The 19,448-nt window shown below is 50.0% G+C and overlaps 1 protein-coding gene across 3 annotated transcripts; it reads left to right on the plus strand.

Moving 5' to 3' along the window:
- The first annotated feature begins 1,106 nt into the window (after positions 1-1,106).
- Positions 1,107-19,395, plus strand: ARHGAP30 (Rho GTPase activating protein 30). Of its 3 annotated transcripts, none has more exons than XM_047784118.1 (12): positions 1,107-1,508; positions 7,594-7,696; positions 10,508-10,652; positions 12,598-12,680; positions 12,850-12,957; positions 13,494-13,621; positions 14,529-14,700; positions 14,780-14,883; positions 14,959-15,036; positions 15,330-15,731; positions 16,665-16,930; positions 17,024-19,395. In XM_047784118.1, the coding sequence occupies exons 1-12, from the start codon at positions 1,412-1,414 to the stop codon at positions 18,635-18,637; spliced, it is 3,300 nt and encodes a 1,099-aa protein (XP_047640074.1). In that variant the 5' UTR covers positions 1,107-1,411; the 3' UTR covers positions 18,638-19,395. The 3 variants fall into 3 exon arrangements, with proteins under 3 accessions (XP_047640074.1, XP_047640076.1, XP_047640075.1); XM_047784120.1 differs by having other exon boundaries at positions 16,665-16,759; XM_047784119.1 differs by lacking the exon at positions 1,107-1,508 and adding an exon at positions 1,521-1,825 and having other exon boundaries at positions 10,512-10,652.
- Positions 19,396-19,448: the final 53 nt, after the last annotated feature.

Here is a 19,448-nt window from a genome sequence, read left to right on the forward strand (position 1 = left end):
TCTGCCTCGGTACCATCCTTCCAGTGGTCCAAATAAGGGAGGAGTTAGGATGCCTGGAACAGGGATGAACAGGGGAGAGAAGGGGCCTCCACAAGACCTTCAGCCATCTCTCAGAGTCCCTAGGTAGGAGCTAGGACTCCTTCCAAGATAAGCAGTGCCTTAGTTGGCAGTATTTTACATCCTGTATTGCATTGGAGTCTCACTGTGACAGGCCTGGAAAGCAGACAGCAGTATATACTTTTTTACAGGCAAAGAACCAGAAACTCAAATGAGTTCCACAGAAAGCTAGAATTGGGAACACATTTATTTATTTATTTTTGTTTCTGCTTGTCTCTTTAGGGCTGCACCCAAGGCATATGGAAGTTCCCAGGCTAGGGGTCGAATTGGAGCTGCAGCTACACCACAGCCATCGCAATGCCAGATCCGAACCACATCTTCGACCTAGCTACACCACAGCTTATGGCAACGCTTTAACACACTAAGTGGGGCCAGGGATCGAACCTGAATCCTTGTGGATACTAGTCAAGTTTGTTACTGCTGAGCCACAACGGGAACTCGCAGAATTGGAAGGATTTAAAGATCGTCTAGTTCACTCTCTTCATTTTTTACTTTTGGCCATGGCTGAGACATGCAGATGTTCCTGGGCCAGGAATCAAATCCTGCCACAGCTGCCACGCGAGCCACACCAGCGACAATGTTAGATCCTCAACCCACTGAGCCACCAGGGAATTCCACTGTCTTCCTATTTTAAATATGTGTGGAAACTGAGGCTCAGCAGAGTAACGTGACTTGACTGAGACTACAGGCCATCAGGTGCAGAGCCTGGGCATCCTGCCTCCTGGGTGTGCCCTGAACAGCCCTGTGTTGCTCTGCTCCTAAGCAAGTCTCCGGTCTCCACCTCAGACCCTAGAATTCTGATCTCCAAGGGTGTCAGTCACCTGTTCATGCTCCAGGCGCTACCACCCCACCCTAGGGCTCTGACATCATGTCCTCTTGACCAATGAGCGAAGGCCCAGCAATGGGTGAGGATGTGAATGTCAGCTACCTCCCCCACCCCAGCCCTGTGGTTGCAAAGATGCTCTAACAGGAAGTGGGTTTAAGGAGCTGCACAGCTTCCTGCCCCTCCAGGGCTGAGTGGGGCGAGAAGGGCGAGTGCCAGGCCCAGCCACGAGACACAGCTTTTTGCCAGGGTCCCGGCAGCTTCCTCTTCCACAGCTACTTCCGTGTGGCCGGGGCCCCAGAGGCAGGAGCTGCTGTCCGTTGCCCAGGCCACCCTCCACCCCCCAGTTCGGAGCCCTGCCCCCTGGGGCCGGGCCAAGCCCAGAGGCTGGCTTGGGATCCCATGGGGGACTAGTAGGGCAAAGGTCTTGGGGGACAGAGGTGGCTGGGCCAGAGCCCTGGGGCTCCGGCCATGAAGTCTCGGCAGAAAGGAAAGAAGAAGGGCAGCTCGAAGGAGCGGGTGTTTGGGTGTGACTTGCAGGAGCACCTGCAGAACTCAGGCCAGGAGGGTAAGGAGGCCAACCCGGAGCTGCTGTTGGGTGGATGGGGAGGCACGGAGCTTCTCCAGCCTGATCCAGTCTGAGGGTACAGAAACAGTGTCCAGAAGTTCACAGAGAAGGGGCAGGGGCTTGGGGTTACCCCCAGGAGACTGATTAACAGGCGAGGCAGGAAACGTGGCTCAGTGAAGAAGGCGCAGTAGCTCCCTTGTGTGACTAACTGGGGGTGAAGACTCTGAGGGACTCTGAGTGAGAACGGGGACACCAAGGCACCACTGAGAGGCGGGTATGGAGACACTGGAAACCCAGGAGAGGTCGAAGAAACAGAGGTGAGAGGGTGACAGCTGGGGACAGAAGAAGGAAGCTGAGATGACAGGGTCAGGAGATGAGAGGCGGAAGGGAGGGCAATGGAGGGTCCTTGGGTCTGAATGAAAGGAGGCGGGAGAAGGGCCTCTGGAGAGTCAGAGGATGGCACATGGGGACCACGGGGGTTTCTTGGTTAGAGGAGACGAAGTTAGGAGGCTCTGGTTCCTCTGCAGCCTTGCTGGGCCCCGGGTGAAGCTGTGGGGTGGGACGGTCCCCTCCCCCAGTCTCTCTGATTCTCTGGTTCTCCCTGAGCAAAGGAGAAACAGGTTCAAAGTGGAGGGTGAGGGAAGAAGCTGCTAAAATGGGGAAGAGCCGAAGAGTAGGAGAGACGGCCTGGGGCCCGGTTTGAAGGTGGGGGTGGAGGGCACAAGGAAAGGAGGACGGGTGTGGGGACTGCCTGTGGAGCTTGCCCAGCATCCTTCCTGAGTTACCTCGGAGGGGGCTTAGAAACCAGCAGGACCAGGGACATCAGTTCCACTGTGCTCGGTGTGGAGCAGACACTCAAAAACATTTCTTGATTTGATCTGGCACTGAACACAGGTATCCTGGCTGCCCACTCCAGCTTGTTTTTGGTACTTCGGGCTCCTCCCAAAGATGGGCACGATTTCCGCCCCCCCCCCACCGCACCCCCACCCCACCCCAATCTGTCATTTCCTCTTTGTCCTCTTCTCAGCTCTGGGCTGTGGCTCCCTGCAGTGGAGGGAGGGCGATGGTGGTTCCCAGCTCATTTCCTGCTCTTAGCCCCGCCCCTATGTCCCCAGACACCTCCTTCCCCTTTTCTCCCCCCCCCCAGAGGCCCCCATCCCCACTGGCCTCAGCTAAGGCAAAGGCCGGCCCCAACAAAGGGTGTTAAACAGCTGAAGTGGCTTCTCAGTGCCTTTCTTTTCTTCTGGGGCAGATCCCAGCAGTTAGCCCAGGGCTGACACCTTTGCAAGGGATTCCTCTTGAAAGACAACTCTTGATCAAGGGCCACATGATTTAATTGGGGCTGATGTTCTTCCAGGTGTCTGCAAACCCTCAGTTCAGCCTCCTCATTCTGGTGTTGTCCTTTCCTGTGGCCCCCCTGCCAACCTCATTTTCAAACACTGAACTCATAGCTAGCCTAGATCCCAATCCTGCAACCCTTCCTGGGCTCTGTCCACATTCCTAGAAGGTGAAAGTCGTGTTCTCTGGAAGGGATAGACATCTGTTTCTGGGCCCGAATCCTGGTGAATCCCAGAGAGAGACAGAAGCACCTCCTACCCTTCACCAGAACCTCACTTGAGCCCAAGGGTGGAGGGGTATCCTGGGCAGCAGAGCAGCAGCAGCAGCCTTCTACCGTTGCCCAGTTCCCCGTGACACAGACAGGTGGAAAGTGGAAGGACAGAGAGAGGCTGGTGATGGTTTCTCTCTTTAAGGCAAGACCCAGCAAAAATGAAAGCCCAGGAGTTCCCTCTGTGGGTTAAGGCTCTGACTGCAGTGGGTGGCTGTGAAGGTGCAGCGTGCAACAAAAAAAAAAAAAAAAAAAAGAGAGAGAGAGAGAAAGAAAGAAAAAGAAAGAAAGAAAGGCAAGAAAGAAAGAAAACAAGTAAAGAGAAAAGGAAGGAAGGATGGATGAGAGAAAGAAAGCAAGCCCAGGCCAGTGGGGAGTTGTATTTCTGGTTAATTCATCCTCCTTGATTTTTTTGGTTCCCCATCCCTGCAGCTCCACTCCATCTCAGCGCCTTCTCCTAGCTCTTTGTCCTAGATGCGTCTTTTCTTCCCCAAGCACTTATATGTATGAAGTCCATCTTTTTCCTAATCTTTATCTCTTTGATACCTTGTTCAGGTTTCTGACTCTCTAGGTTCCTAAGCTTCAGGCCCTCCTCCTGAAATTACACTGATTTCCTTGTGTCTCTATCCCTTTGACTCTGCCACCCCAACTCTGTCTCTAACTTTTATCTCTGACCCCATTTCTCTGACCTCTATTTCCTTGACTCCTCCATCTCTCTGAGCCTGTTATCTCTTCTCACATCTCTTTGATCCATTTCATCTCTGGCTCTGACTCCTTACGCTCTCGAAGGCCTTTTTAAAAGGCATTCTGTGGAGATTCACAATCAACAGAGAAAGATGGGGTGAGGACTATCTGGTTTGGTTCCATTTCGTGTGAAAAGAACCTGGGGTTTAGGTGGCAGTGAACTATTTATGAATCAACAGAGTGGTGGCCTAAGGAGCTGGGGTAGCATTAGTCACTCAGAGAAGAGCAACAGCTTGAATGAGGAGAGTCTGTCCCATCTCTGCATTCAGTAGGGGGAACCTGAGGTCAGGGGGACCCTGGCAACTGGGCACAGGTCCTGAAGGGATAGATGGTGAACGTAAGGCTAGGACTAAAGTGAAGCAAGAGAGGTGACTAGGGTGCAAAATTTAAGGAAGATTTCCCTCTTAGGGCTGGTCAAGTAACCTAGGTGCTTCTTTCTTAAGGAGGCATTGACTCACAAGATCGTGCATGTGCTCAGCGGGCACTTGCGCAACCCTAAGAGTGAGTGTTTCCTTAAATTTTTGCACTATCGATGCTTTCCGTTTCTCACCCAAGTCTTGGCTTGGGGTGCAGGAGGGTAAAGGGTGTGGACATCAAGTCATATAAGGAGGGTTTAAAATAGTGGTTGATGGGTTTATTGACTTCCTTCAGTCTGTATTTCTATCTTACCTAATTCCACAAAGAGCTTGGGATGGATGACTCCCCAAACCCAAGCCTTTACACAAAGAACCAATAACTGGAGGAACTGAGTTGAAGGGAAAATGAGACGGGTAAGATCTGTACACAGTACCCAGAAATGCATCCTAGGTCGTCTATATGGCTCCTATAGGGATGGGGGTCTGAGCTTTCCAGTAGTTAAGTAAAGAGGTAAACCTAATCAATTATAAAATCCAGAAAGCCATAAGAAAAAACAGGTGGCTTAAGAGAATCACAGCTTTCTCTGACAGGAACTCATGACAGGGATTTCTCTGGTGAGTCTCAGTTAATTGGACTCAATGTTTTGTCTTAGGCAATATTCTCTATAAAATCTTCAGTTCATTGACTAATTCATTGAGTAATTTGATAAACATCTGTTGAGCACCTGTTCTGTTTCAACACTGTGCTAGATGCTGAAGAGGATGTTACTGTTTGTCAGAAGGTATAGATACGAAATACACTAATCATAACAAAATACACTAAGCGGTATAGTATAGATATAAACAAAGGACTGTGGGAACTATAACACACATAAAAGCACAGGGCTCAGAATTGGAGGTAATGTTTGAAGAATATATAGGAGTTCACCAAGCATAGCCAGAGAGGAGTGCATTTCCAGGCAAGGGAATAACATGAGTGATGGTACCAAATCTTGTCCACGGAGTAACAAAGGATCATGGGATTTCTTGGGGAACTGGCTGGAGCCAAGGCTGGAATGGCAGCTAGACATGCATTGTGAAGAGTCTCATACAACATACCAGGTTGAGCAGTTACTATTTTATTCTGTGTCTGTAAAGTAAGCGTTGAAGATTAGGGTGTGGCAGAGCATGTTTGTAGCAAAGCATGGAAAGACTTTAGAAAGATGGGGCCTTGGGAGTTCTCATCGTGGCACAGTGGAAACGAATCAGACTAGGAACCATGAGGTTTTGGGTTCGATCCCTGGCCTTGCTCAGCGGATTAAGGATCTGGTATTGCCGTAAGTTGTGGTGTAGGCTGAAGATGCAGCTCGGATCTGGTGTTGCTGTGGCTCTGGCATAGGCCGGTGGCAACAGCTCCGATTAGACCCCTAGCCTGGGAACCTCCATATGCTGTGGGTTGGCCCTAAAAAAGACAAAAGACAAAAAAAAAAGAGAGAAAGAAAAAAGAAATATGTGGCCTTATGGAGATGAGATTCAACACATGGTATCTGAGGATAAACCATGGCAGATAATAGAAGAAACAGTAAAATGGGTCATACTTAGTCCTTGTCCTTAAGGAGTTTACAATCTAGTAACTGGGGAGGGGTCTGAAGTAGGAAGAGATAATACAGCTTTTTGTATTCTTGGATTTGAATCCTGGCTCTAGCTGGGTGACACCAGGCACTCATTACTTCTTTTTTTTTTTTTGTCTTTTTGTCTTTTTGTCTTTCTGTCTTTTCTAGGGCCACACCCAAGGCATATAGAGGTTCCCAGGCTAGGGGTCCAATTGGAGTTGTAGCTGCTGGCCTACACCAGAGCCACAGCAGTGCAGGATCTGAGCCACGTCGGCGACCTACACCACAGCTCACTGGCAACACCACATCCTTAACCCACTGAGCGAGGCCAGGGATTGAACCCCAACCTCATGGTTCCTGGTCAGATTCGTTAACCACCGAACCATGACGGGAACTGCTACTTCTTTGATCCTTACTTTTCTTGTCTAATGCACAGTGCTTGGCAACACCAGCACTTCTCTCCTGAACTGACCTGTCTGAAGGTCTGTCACAATTTAGTGTACCTTCCTATGACAGATCTAACATCTATGCACTTGCTTATTGGAGGAGGTGCTTCACAGTAGTGCCCATCAATTCTGTCTCATTTTGGTTGGAAAAGCTAATGTTCCTTTATCTTATGGAGAGTAAGAGTTAAAAGCAGTTTCAAGACCGATCCTTTACCCGGACTCCTCTTCCAAGCAGACTGGTGCCTCTTTAAAATTGCTGTAGTAGCAGCTAGTAATTACAGGGAGACACATTTCAGGTCAACAAAGGCAGAACTTTCTAACAGGAATGGGCAGTATGGAGGGGCAGGGGCGGGGGTTATGCCAAGACTCTAAACCCAGGGAGTTCCTATTGTGGCGCAGCAAAAACGAATCTTACTAGTATCCATGAGGATGCGGGTTCCATCCCTGGCCTCTCTCAATGGGTTGGGGATCCTGTGTTGCTGCGGCTGTGGCTGTCAGCTGTAGCTCTGACTCTAATCCTAGCCTAGGAACTTCCATATGCTTGGGTGCCACCTTAAAAAGCACACAAACAAACAAAACCCAAAAGACTCTAGACCCAATGGGCAGAGAGATTTTATTTTATTGTCTTTTTTTTTTTTTTTCCTTTTTTCTCCATATGCCTCACCTGTGGCATATGGAGGTTCCCAGTCTAGGGGTCTAATTGGAGCTGTAGCCACCGGCCTATGCCAGAGCCACAGCAACTCGGGATCCAAGCCGCATCTGCAAGCTATACCACAGGTCACGGCAATGTCGGATCCTTAATCCAATGAGTAAGGCCAGGGATAGAACCCAAAACCTCATGGTTCCTAATTGGATTCGTTAACCATTGAGCCATGAGGGGAACTCCGGCAGAGAGATTTTAATAGGTTGGTAGGTTGGAGCTGATGTCCTGTAAAAATCTTTCTGACAACTTTTTTTTTTTTTTGCCTTTTTAGGGCCACACCCACAACATATGGGAGTTCCCAGGCTAGGGGTCAAATAGAAGCTGTAGCTGCTGGCCTGCATCACAGCCACAGCAACACCAGATTCGAGCCGCATCTGTGACCTACACCATAGCTCACGGCAATGCCAGATCCTTAAACCATCGAGTGAGGCCAGAGAGCGAACCCACGTCCTCATGGATCCTAGTCAGGTTCATTACCTCTGAGCCACGATGGGAACTCCCTGACAACTTTTTGTTCCAAGAGGTTTGCCTTCAATCTCCCTTAATTCCCTTGCCTGATGTGTCCATTTCTCAGATGCCATAGCTTCTGACCTTCCAGTCCTTCTGATTTTTCTTTATTTGCCTCCTCTGTGTCCCAGTACCCCAGGTGCTAAGGAGCTGTGCAGAGTTTGTGGAGGAATATGGAGTGGTGGATGGGATCTACCGCCTCTCAGGGGTCTCTTCCAACATCCAGAAGCTTCGGTGAGTCAGGCAGTGAGGGGAGGGCTCTATGACCAGGAGGCTAGGGAGCCAGAGGGGTGAAGGGAAGTGCAGAGGAGGAAACATAGATGAGAGGTCAGTACCAAGGGAGGAGCTCCAGTCTCCTCAGGAAAGGTGAAGACCATGCCCCACACTCCCCACAGGCTAGCCTGTGTGCATGCATGTGCACACATGTGCACACACACATATCTCCACTCCCACAGGCGTCCACTCAGCTTTTAAAAAGAAAAAAATTAGATATGATTCACATGCCATAAAATGCATCATTTAAAAGTTACAATTCAAACTGAATCACTTTTGTTGTACAGCAGAAATTATCACAATATTGTAAATCAACTATACTTCAATAAAACTTTAAAAATGTACAGTTCAGTGGTTTTCAGTATATTTACAAGGTTGTGCGACCACCATCACTATCTAATTGCAGAACATTTCATCAACCCATCACCAAGTCACTCCACACTTCTCTCTCCCAGGCCCTGGCAACCATGAGTCCACCTTCTGTCTCTATGGATTTGCCTATTCTGGACATTTCATATAAATGGAATCATATAATTGTAATTTTCTGTACCTGGCTTTTTTTGCTTAGCATGTTTTCGGGGTTCACAAATGTTGCATGTACCAATACTCATTTCTTCCCTCCTTCCATCCTCCCTCCCTTCCTTCCTTTCTTTTTGTCTTTTTAGGGCTGTACTCGCAGCATTTGGAGGTTCCCAGGCTAGAGGTTGAATCGGAGCTGTAGCTGCCAGCCTACACCACAGCCACTGCAACGCAGGATCCAAGCTGCAACTGCAACCTACACAGCAGCTCACGGCAATGCCGGATCCTTAGCCCACTGAACGAGGCCAGGAATCAAACCTGAGTCCTCATGGATACCAGTCATATTCATTTCCACTGAGCCACAACAGGAACTCCTCATTTCTTTTTTGGCTGAATAATATTCCATTGTGTGGTGTTACCACATTTTGTTTATCCATTCATCCGTTGGTAGCTATTTGGATTGTTTCCACATTTTGGCTATTATGAATAATGCTGATATAAATGTTCATGAACACATATTTTGTATAAACATGGTTTCAATAATTTATATTCATATCAATACGGTGTCAATTCTCTTGAGTATATACCTAGGATTAAAATTGCTGGGTCATGTGGTAACTCTTATGTTGAATTTTTTAAACAACTGCCAAATTGTTTTCCATAGAAATTGCATCATTTTACATTTCTACCAGCAATATAGGAGCGTTCCAATTTCTCCATATCCCTGCCAATATTTGTAATTCTGTGTGGTTTTGACTATAGCTGCCCTAATGGGTGTGAGGGGATATTTTATCTCTATTTGCATTTCTCTAGTAGCTAATGATGTTGAACACCTTCTGTGTGCTTAGTAGCTATTTGTGTATCTTCTTTGGGGAAATGTCTATTCAAAATTTTTGTGCATTTTAGGGATTTTCCTGCTGGCCTAGTGAGTTAAGAATCTGGCATTGTCACTGCTGTGGCTCTGGTTACAGCTGTGGAACTGGTTTGATCCCTGGCCAGGAAACTTCCACATGCCACGGCCGCAGCCACAGAAAAAAAAAAGTAGTTTAGGAGTTCCTGTTGTGGCTCAGAGGAAAAGAATCCGACTAGGAACCATGAGGTTGCGGGTTGGATCCCTGGCCTTGCTCAGTGGCTTAAGGATCCGGCGTTGCCGTGAGCTGTGGTGTAGGTCGCAGACACCGCTCGGATCTGACATTGCTATGGCTGCAGTGTAGGCCGGCAGCTACAGCTCCGATTGGACCCCTAGCCTGGGAACCTACATATGCCTTGGGTGCAGCCCTAGAAAATACAAAAAGACAAAAAAAAATTTTTTTTAAAAGAATAAAAATAAAATAAAACATAAAATTAGGTTATTTGTCTCTTTTGAGTTGTAAGAGTTGTTATATATCCTGAATATTAGCCACTTATTAAATCTATGATCTGTAAATATGTTCTCCCATTCTGTGGGTTGTCTTCATTTTCTCAAAACTGTCCTTTCTAACACAATAGTTTGTAATTTTGATATTAAATTTATCTTTTTTTCCTTTGGTTTCTGGTGCTTTTGGTGTCATATCCAAGAAACTGTTGCCTAATCCAAGGTCATGTAAATTTACACTTAGTTTCCTTCTAAGAGTTACACTCAGCAATCTTCTTTTATCATTACTATTTTTTTGTCTTTTGTCTATTTAGGGCTGCGGCACATGGAGGTTCCCAGGCTAGGGGTCAAAATGGAGCTATAGCTGCCAGCCTACACCACAGCCACAGCAAAGCAGGATCCGAGCCACGTCTTCGGCCTACACCACAGCTCACAGCAACGCCAGATCCTTAACCCACAGAGTGAGGCCAGGGATTGAACCTGCATTCTCACAGATGCTAGTCAGATTCATTTCTGCTGAGCCATGACGGGAACCCCTACACTCAGCCATCTTTACACAGACCCAGAAACACACATTTAGTCTTCCCCTGCCCCACTTCTCCGACTCCTACAGACCCCTCCATTGCTACTCACACCTACAGCTACATCCTAACATTTACCCCTGTTCATGCATAAATCCACCTACCCATCCACTTACCCACCTTCACATCCACTTTGCATGTTGACAGATACAACACCTTATACCTGCTTTCTCATGTATATACACAACCCAATGGCTTCGGTCCAAGTTTCATACAAGTTGACCCTCGAACATGCCTGGACTCCACCTCTATAGCTCCCCCCTCTCCCCACAACCCCCCATATCCCCCATCACTCCTGACCACTCTGCACCTCCCCAGGCAGGAGTTTGAGGCTGAGCGGAAGCCAGACCTGCGGCGAGATGTTTACCTTCAGGACATTCACTGCGTCTCTTCGCTGTGCAAGGCCTATTTCAGAGAGCTGCCAGACCCCCTGCTGACTTATCGGCTCTATGACAAGTTTGCTGTGAGTTGAGAGGCATCGGGGTGAAACAGAAGGCTGAGGGTGGCTGCTCTGGTTCTGACATCCCAGGTGCGTCCAATGCCAGACAGAGTCCTAGGGATTCTGAATGACAGAGACCACAGGAAGATGAAAAGACCCCTCCCCTTCAAATCTCCTAGCCCTGCTACCTTCTTCATTGTCTTTCCTTTTCCTAAGGTCGGCAAACTGCACACAGTGCAGGGCAAGACTTGGGGAGAGTAGAGGCCAGGCAGAGAGCAGAAGCTGGAAAGTCCTTGGAAATCACCTAGACCGGAGCTTCCCTATATTTAAGAGAATAAGAAACCTTTTAGAAAGTCAAAAAATTTTTAAGCATGCCTCTCCATGAACTGTGATTATATGGTGAACATCTTTTTTGTTTTGTTTTGTTTTGTTTGTTTTTGGCTGCACCTGCATGGCACATGGAAGTTCCCGGGCCGGGGGATCAAATCCAAGCCACATCTGTGACCTACACCACAGCTGTGGCAAAGCTGGATCCTTAACCCATTGTGCTAGGCCGAGATGGAATCTGGCAATGCCACAGAGACCAGCTGGATCATTACCCACTGCACCACAGCAGAAACTCTAGTGTTGAACACCTTTTGAATAAGAAAATATATGACAAAAGTGCTATCTTTTGGGAGTTCCTGTTGTGGCGCAGCAGAAAGGAATCCAAGTAGTATATAATGAAGATGTGGGTTTGACCCCTGGCCTTGTTCAGTGGATCGGGGATTCGGCATTGCCATGAGCTATGGTGTAGGTTGGAGACACAGCTCAGATCCCGTGTTGCTGTGGCTGTGGTGTAGGCCGGCAGCTGTAGCTCCAATTCTACCCCTAGCCTGGGAATTTCCATATGCTGCATGTGCGGCCCTAAAAAGAAAAAAGAAAAAAAAAAAGTACTATCTTTTTTTTTTTTTTAATGATTTTTATTTTTTCCATTATAGTTCATTTACAGTTTCTTTCTTTTTTTAAGCCTCACCTGGGGCATATGGAAGTTCCTGAGCCAGGCGTAGAATTGGGGCTGCAGCTGCCAGCCTACACCACAGCCACAGCAACACCAGATCCAAGCCACATCTGAGAACTGTGCAGCAGCTTGCGGCAACATGGGATCCTTAATCCACTGAGGGAGGCCAGGGATGGAAACTGTATCCTCACAGACACTGTGTTTTGCTCTTAACCCCCACTGAGCCACAAAGGAACTCCAAAAGTGCTGTCTTTAATTGAGTAACACTTTTAAATTAAGTTGCATTTTATTGAACACAACATCGTTTAGTGGTTCCGAACAGCAGGGCATGCCATTCAACCCATATAGGCTAGACTGGGTGGGCATAGGCCTTCCTGGACACCTTGAAAGAATTCCTTGGCTCCTGGGGCACCCGAAGGGTGGACCCACTGATGCATTCCAGTACCAGAGCATTATAACTCTGTCTTTTTCTTTTTAGGGCTGCGTCTTCAGCATATGGAAGTTCCCAGGCTAGGGGTCAAATGGGAGCTCCAGCTGCCAGCCTACACCACAGCCACAGCAACGCCAGATCCAAGCCACACCTGCGACCTACACCACAGCTCACGGCAACACTGGATCCTTAATCCACTGAGTGAGGCCAGGGATCAAACTTGTGTCCTCATGGGTACTGGTCAGGTTCGTTACTGCTGAGCCACAAGGGGAATGCCACCAGAGCATTATTGATAAGGATGCTAAAGCAGAGAGTGGCAGTGAATTACTCAAGGTCACGAAGCATAGCCAAGATTCGGCTGCAGGTCTTGTGGGTCCCAAATTCTGTCTGCTACGTGACTGGGTTTTGAAGATCCAGGGCATGGGAGAGCGTGGGTACAGCACAGTTTGTTCTGAGAGTTTGGCTCAGAGCTCTGGGGAGTGAGCCAGGGCAGCCCTAGGTCCCTGACTCCTGCTTCTTGAACCCTTCCTCCCAACCAGGAAGCTGTGGCAGTGCAGTTGGAACCTGAGCGCTTGGTCAAGATTCTAGAAGTGCTTCGAGAACTCCCTGTCGCAAACTACAGGTGTGTGGAGCCCCTCCCTACCCAGAGTCTCAACTTCCCTCTCTCAGCCCAAGCTCTCTCTCCACCTGGGGCCTTGGCTTGTCACTTCTCTTTGCTCCCACACCTCAATCCTACCCCAGCCTGTGTGTTCCCCATGTGACCTCTGCCCCTTACGGCCCCCTTTCTGCAGGACACTGGAGTTCCTCATGCGGCACTTGGTTCACATGGCCTCATTCAGTGCCCAGACCAATATGCATGCCCGCAACCTGGCCATCGTATGGGCCCCCAACCTGCTGAGGTGGGCACATGTGTGAGGATTTTGGCGTGGGTTCCCGAGGCGGAGCCTAGGCTGCTCGAGGATGGGGTGTGGCTGTGTGGGTGCACTGGAGAGGGGTCTCACAGAAGCCAGTGAGAAACAGGAAGGTTCAGGATTACCCATGTGAGCTCCTTCTCTGAGCTTGAGTAAAGTCCCTAAGGGCAGGACCTTTGTATTTTCTTACAAAGTGTCACTGAGCTCAGGAACTGGAGCAGGACAGGGGTCCCCATTAAATGTTTGTTGAGCAGATGGAGAAATGGCCTGCATGTCACTCCCTGTGGTGCAAGGTAAATTATGAGAAGTCCTGAGATTTATTATACACCTGGCATCCTGGTGTGCAGAGGAGGTAGAGGTGAGGAGGGTGTCTAAGAAGGCTTCCTGGAGGAAGTGGTATTTGAAACTTGAATCATGCGTGTAGAACAATGACATGCAGGAGAAAGGGTATAAGGTAGTTCTAGGGAGAATTCAGATGGGGAAGTGTGGCGGGGCTGGGGAAGAATAACTCCACATCTCCACAGGTCTAAGGATATAGAGGCTTCAGGGTTCAACGGGACAGCAGCGTTCATGGAAGTGCGTGTGCAGTCCATTGTCGTGGAATTCATCCTCACGCATGTGGACCAGCTCTTTGGGGGTGCTGCTCTCTCTGGTCAGTGTCCTTCCTATCCACCTCATCACCATTCTCTATCTGGGAAGTCATGTCAGAGTATAGAGGGCTCTGAGATCATCTAATTCAGTCTCCCTGCTTTGCAGATGATAGAACTGAGTCTCATAAAGTGATGCTGCTCATGGTCATGGGGAGAAGGCTTTGGAGAGATAATGGCGCAGTCAGGACCTGAGCAGGCCTCTTTTGCTCTCAAGCCAGGGCACACTTTCTTAATCATTATCTCAGTGTTTTTTTTTTGGTCTTTTTTTGTCATCATAGGGCCACACCCATGACATATGGAGGTTCCCAGGCTAGGGGTCTAATCTGAGCTGTTGCCGCTGGCCTATGCCACAGCCACAGCAACACTAGGTCCGAGCCATGTCTGCAACATACACCACAGCTCACGGCAACGCCTAATCCTTAACCCACTGAGCGAGGCCAGGGATTGAATCCGCAACCTCATGATTCCTAGTTGGATTCGTTTCTGCTGCGCCACGACAGGAATTCCAGTTTTTTGTTTTTGTTTTTTTAATTTTTGGGGGGCCATGCCCGTGGCTTGTGAAATTTCCTGGGCCAGGGATCAAACCTGTGCTACAGCAGTAACCCAAGCCACAGTAGTGACAGCACCAGATCCCTAACCCACTAGGCCACCAGGGAACTCCAACTGTCCCAGTTCTTAAGGCTAGTGACTGATCATTTCCACCCCCGGCCCTATGGGACAATGTTCTGGGAGCTCCTGGCCCTCTTTGTCCCTGAGGACTCCCTCTTGAGGAGCTAGACACAGAGAGTCTGCCTCCAGGGGCCTGAGCGTACCCCTAGCCCGGTAGTTGATAAGTGGGAGGGTGCAGTGACGAGTTGGCTACCCAAAGCTCCTCTGTTCCTGGCTGGCTGATTCCTCTTCTCTTCCTAGGTGGTGAGGTGGAAAGTGGATGGCGACCACTTCCTGGGGCCCGGGTGTTAGGCAGCCCTGAGGACCTTATGCCAAGATCCCTACCCTACCACCTGCCCAACATCCTGCAGGCTGGTGATGGACCTCCACAGATGCGGCCCTATCACACTATCATAGAGATTGCGGAGCACAAGTAAGGCCTCCTTCCTGGGCCCTTCTGCCCTGCACTGACCACCAGGCTCTGACCCCAGTGATTTCTCCACTCCCTCCAGGAGGAAGGGGTCTTTGAAGGTCAGGAAGTGGAGATCCATCTTCAATCTGGGTCGCTCTGGTCATGAAACCAAGCGTAAATTTCCACGGGGTGCTGAGGACAGGGGTAAGTCTGGGGAGATGTACAGGGAGCTCTGAGGGTGTGCTGGGCACTGGCTCTACACACATCACTGTCTTGCAGAGGACAAATCCGATAAGGGGACTCTGCGGCCAGCCAAGAGCATGGACTCACTGAGTGCTGTGGCTGGAGCCAATGATGGTGAGTATGGGTGTACACTACTGTGTGTGTGTGGGGGGGGGTTATCTTGGGGGGGGGTAGGTAGTGATGGCCAGTGACTGTGCCTGCAGGGAGAGAAGGGGGTTCCTAAGTATGTGCAGGTGGGGTGGCCTTTGATCTGCTGACTATGAAGAGTTTGCAGCAGTGGCTAAGGGAAGTTGGGCCTGGTGCTTTCCAGGCTAGAGAAAACAACGGGCACTCTTCAGAGCCTTTCTGAGGTGTCCAGGCCCCTTGCAGCCCAGGCTATTGCCTGCCTACCTCTGTCTCCTCCACAGAGCCAGAGGGATTGGTGGGATCCGGAAGTCCCCGGCCAAGCCCGCTGCTGCCAGAGAGCTTGGAGAATGATTCTGCAGAAGCAGCAGAGGGTGAACAGGAGCCTGAGGCAGAGGCGCTGGGTGGCACGAGCTCTGAGCCAGGCACACCACGAACGGGGCGGTCAGCAATCCGTGCTGGGGGCAACAGCCATGCAGAGCGCCGTGCTGGAGTCCACATCTCAGAGCCCTATGATGTCAACCTCCCACCACACATCAGCTCTATGCTCAACATATCCCCACACATCATCTCTAACATCTCCTTGGCTGGGTTCACCCGTGGCCTTGAGTACCCCGCCCTACAGCCCCGGCCAAGCCCTGCCTCCGGCCCTGGCCCTGGCCCTGGCCTGGGCCCTGGCCCCCCAGGTGAGAACTCAGGGATTGCCCAAGACTGGAAAAGGGGACTAGAACTCTAGGCTGAGGCTCTGATGTTGCGGATCTGCCGTGGGCTTTGGGTGGTTAGCTTCACCTGCCTCTTTGGATTCAAGATTGGAGGAATCCGGTAATATTTTCAAGTTGTGTGAAATTCACATGGGGAGGATCCTTGGCAGCCTTAGATCACTGAAAGGTGCAAGAATGGGGATCTGTGTCAGATATATACAGCAGGAATTACTAAATACAAAGTAGGAATATAGACTAGATCACGGTAATAATAATAATATTAATACTAATAGCTAACATTTGTCAAGAGCTTACAATGTGCTTTGTTAAGGACTTTGAAGGCATTAGCTCATTTCCTTTTCTCATAATGTTGACACAGGTCTTGTTGTTATCCTTATGTTACAGCAGTGGGACCTGAGACTTAGGTTTAGTTTGGTAAGAGGAGGCAGAGCCAGGATCTGATCTTTGCTCTGACTCCAGTTCCTGAAGTGTCGATGATGAGAAAGTACTGAGGCAGCATAGGATACTGGGTAAGGACAAGGTGTACAGAGTTAAGCAGCCTTGGATTCAAACTTTGGCTGTGCCACTTATTGCATGTGTGACCTCTGGACACATCTGAGTCTCAGTTTCCTCATATGTACAATGGGGATAAATACCCTACATTATGGGGTTGTTTTGTGGAGAAAATAGGATAATGCATCATAAAATGTATAGCACAGTGCTTGGCACCTGGCAGGAGCTCAATAAACATGGCTATAAGCCAAGAGTTGGGAATACTGGTCTGAGAGATCAGCCACATGGGGTATCTATGCTGGGAATGCTGGGCCCATACTGCAGCAATGCTGGGAAGACTCATACTGGAAAGGGTCAGGGCTGGTCTTGACCTTTGTACTCCTGCAACTATCTCTTTCCCAACAGATGAGAACTTGGAGGCAAGTCCAGCCCCAGGTCCCCTGGCTGACTCAAGCCCAGTGGATGTGGCCCCTGCCCTGGAGGACTGCCTGTCCCAGGAGGTGCAGGATTCCTTCTCCTTCCTAGAGGACTCAAGCAGCTCAGAGCCCGAGTGGGTGGGGGTGGAGGATGGGGAGGTGGCCAAGGCAGAACCAGCAGGAGCAGCCTTCTCCCCTGGGGAGGACGACCCTGGGATGGGCTACCTGGAGGAGCTCCTGGGAGTTGGGCCTCAGGTAAGGAGGCGCTGTGCTGCGTTTGGGGGTGGTAAGGAATCACGAGGTTTGGACAGGGCCACCTGGTCCTGAGCCACAATACGGTGTTTACAGGTGGAGGAATTCTCTGTGGAACCACCCTTGGATGACCTGTCTCTGGATGAGGCGCAGTTTGTCCTGGCTCCCAGCTGCTGCTCCCTGGACTCTCCTGAACCCAGGCCTGAAGCAGAGGAAGAAAGTGGGGAAGAAGTCTTCCTGAGTGCCTATGATGACCTAAGTCCCCTTCTGGGGCCCAAACCCCTGACCTGGGAGGGTCCAGGCAGTCTAGAGGAAAAGGTAGCAGGGTGTGGAAGACAGGAGGCTCCAGGACAGGGTGACAGAGAGCAGGCATTCCAGGAAGATAGGGAGGGCAAGGAGGCTGAGCCTGGAAGCAGATGGGACATCAGGGAGGAGGCTGAGAGGAGACCAAAGACCGAGGTGGAGGGTGAAGAGGCCAGTGAGGAAGGAGTGGAGCCTGAGGGAAGCCAAAAGGTGATTGACAGTTTGAGGGAAGGAGGTGGAGAAGAGACAGAGGACACAGAGGCCAAGGAAGAAGAGTCCAAAGGTCAGGAGGAGGATGAGAGTAAGGAGGAAGTTAAAGGTGTGGAGGAAACAGGAGTAGAGCAGGGTAAGGACAAGGAGAGGGAAAGAAATACTGAGAGAGAGGACGAGGCTGAGGAAGGAGATGAAGCTCAAGTAGAAGCCAGAAGGGAGCCAGAGCATGGCGCCCAGGAAAAGCAAATTGCTGGGGAGAGCTGGGAGGTTGTACACAAAGAAGAGGCTGAAAGAGAAGATGAGGTCAAAGGACAGAGGGGGAATGAGGACCAAGAGACAAGAGAAGATCAAGAAGATGGTGAAGACAGCAGAATCCCAGAAGCAGCAGCTGAAGGAAGAGCAGGGGAGGTCAGTCAGGAACAGGAGACTGGAGATGGAGAAGCTGAGGGAGACCAGAGGGCTGCAAGTGACCATTTAGAAGAGGGCTCCCTCCCTGACAGGTCAGATATTGAGTCTTTGGAGGTTGACAGTGCCAGAGAGGGCAGTGCCCAGTCCACTGAGACAGACCAGGCAGCCCCACAGCCACCCCAGTCAGAGGAGATGGAGCCTGAGGGGCAGCCAAGTCCCCTTGGCACGGCTGGTGGTGTGGGCATGCGCCTGGCTTCCACCATGGTTCAGGTCCAACAGGTCCGCTCTGTGCCTGTGGTGCCTCCTAAACCACAGTTTGCCAGAATGCCCACTGCAATGTGTGGCAAGATCCACGTGGCACCAGCAAACCCATGCCCGAGGCCTGGCCGGCTTGATGGGACTCCTGGGGAAAGGGCCTGGGGTACCAGAGCTTCCCGCTCCTCTTGGAGGAATGGGGGCAGTCTTTCCTTTGATGCTGCTGTTGCCCTGGCCCGGGACCGCCAGAGGACTGAAGTTCAGAGCGTTCGGCGGACCCAGACCTGTACTGGGGCTGGGGACTACAGCCTCATCCCTAAAACCTCCCCCTATAGCACGACCCCTGCCCATTCTTCTAGGCCCCTTAGCTGCCTGGAGCTCCCAGCTGAAGGCACAGAAGGGTCTGGATCCCGGAGTCGGCTTAGTCTGCCCCCTAAAGAACCTCAGCTCCCTGACCCCCTTGTGCCTCCCCAGCGCCGATCATATGCATTTGAAACACAGGCTAACTCTGGGAAAGGGAAGGGACTGTGATTAGGACCAGACCACAAAGAGGACAGTAGTTGTCTTGAAACTCTGTGGTTTCTGAAGCTGTCTCTTCTGCAGCCTGAGTAGCTGTAGTGCCCAACCCTATAGGTTTTGGCCCTCCAGTTTCTCTTTTTGACTGTGAGAGGCACTATCTCTGTTTACTTGAGCTTGTCTCAGACACAAAGCACTTATCCCTTAGGAGATTCCAGAAAGAGTCACCAAGATCCTGTTCCCAGAGAGTGGGGTCATTGGCCAAAGGGAACAAAGAGTAGGTGGAAAAACTTACAGGTTTCTCAAAGTGAAAAATGACGGGGGAACTCCAGCCAAGTTCCTGCCATCCTCTGAGGCAATGAACTTCTCTTCATGGAAGTCCAGGGTAAAGGCAGAGGTCAGGGCCATATCGGAGCTTATTATACACAAACACTTCTAGAGTCACCCATCCTTGTTCTACTTTGGGGCCGTTAAACGCCTCCTGCTCCTCAGATTAGGAGGAACATGTCCAAGAAAATTTTTGAACCCTGTAGTATTTGTTGGAGGGACAGGCTCCCTTCCTAGCTCCCCTACTCTCTGCCTCCCTGCATCTCAAGACAGAGAGGTCTTGTACAGATCTCTCTGCCCTCTTCTTTTCCCTTTGGAATAACTTCCTATTTCAGGGAAGGGGAATGATGTCACTTACACCCTGGGACTACTTGTCTGGATAGGCTGGGGGCCACGAATCCCAAGGGGCAATGTCTCAAAATAAAAGTTGTATTTTTACATGTAAATAGTGTGGAGTTTCATTACTCTTATTGAAGTCTTGAGTGACAGGTATCATATT

Source organism: Phacochoerus africanus, chromosome 6 (assembly GCF_016906955.1).
Source record: "Phacochoerus africanus isolate WHEZ1 chromosome 6, ROS_Pafr_v1, whole genome shotgun sequence".
In the NCBI taxonomy this organism is placed as follows: domain Eukaryota; kingdom Metazoa; phylum Chordata; class Mammalia; order Artiodactyla; family Suidae; genus Phacochoerus; species Phacochoerus africanus.

Excerpts from the sequence above, each read along its gene's own strand:
- ARHGAP30 (XM_047784118.1), top strand. The coding sequence starts at position 1,412 with ATGAAGTCTCGGCAGAAAGGAAAGAAGAAGGGCAGCTCGAAGGAGCGG. Across the intron at positions 14,701-14,779 it reads ATAGAGATTGCGGAGCACAA|GAGGAAGGGGTCTTTGAAGG; the intron begins GTAAGGCCTCCT and ends CACTCCCTCCAG. Across the intron at positions 14,884-14,958 it reads ACGGGGTGCTGAGGACAGGG|AGGACAAATCCGATAAGGGG; the intron begins GTAAGTCTGGGG and ends ACTGTCTTGCAG.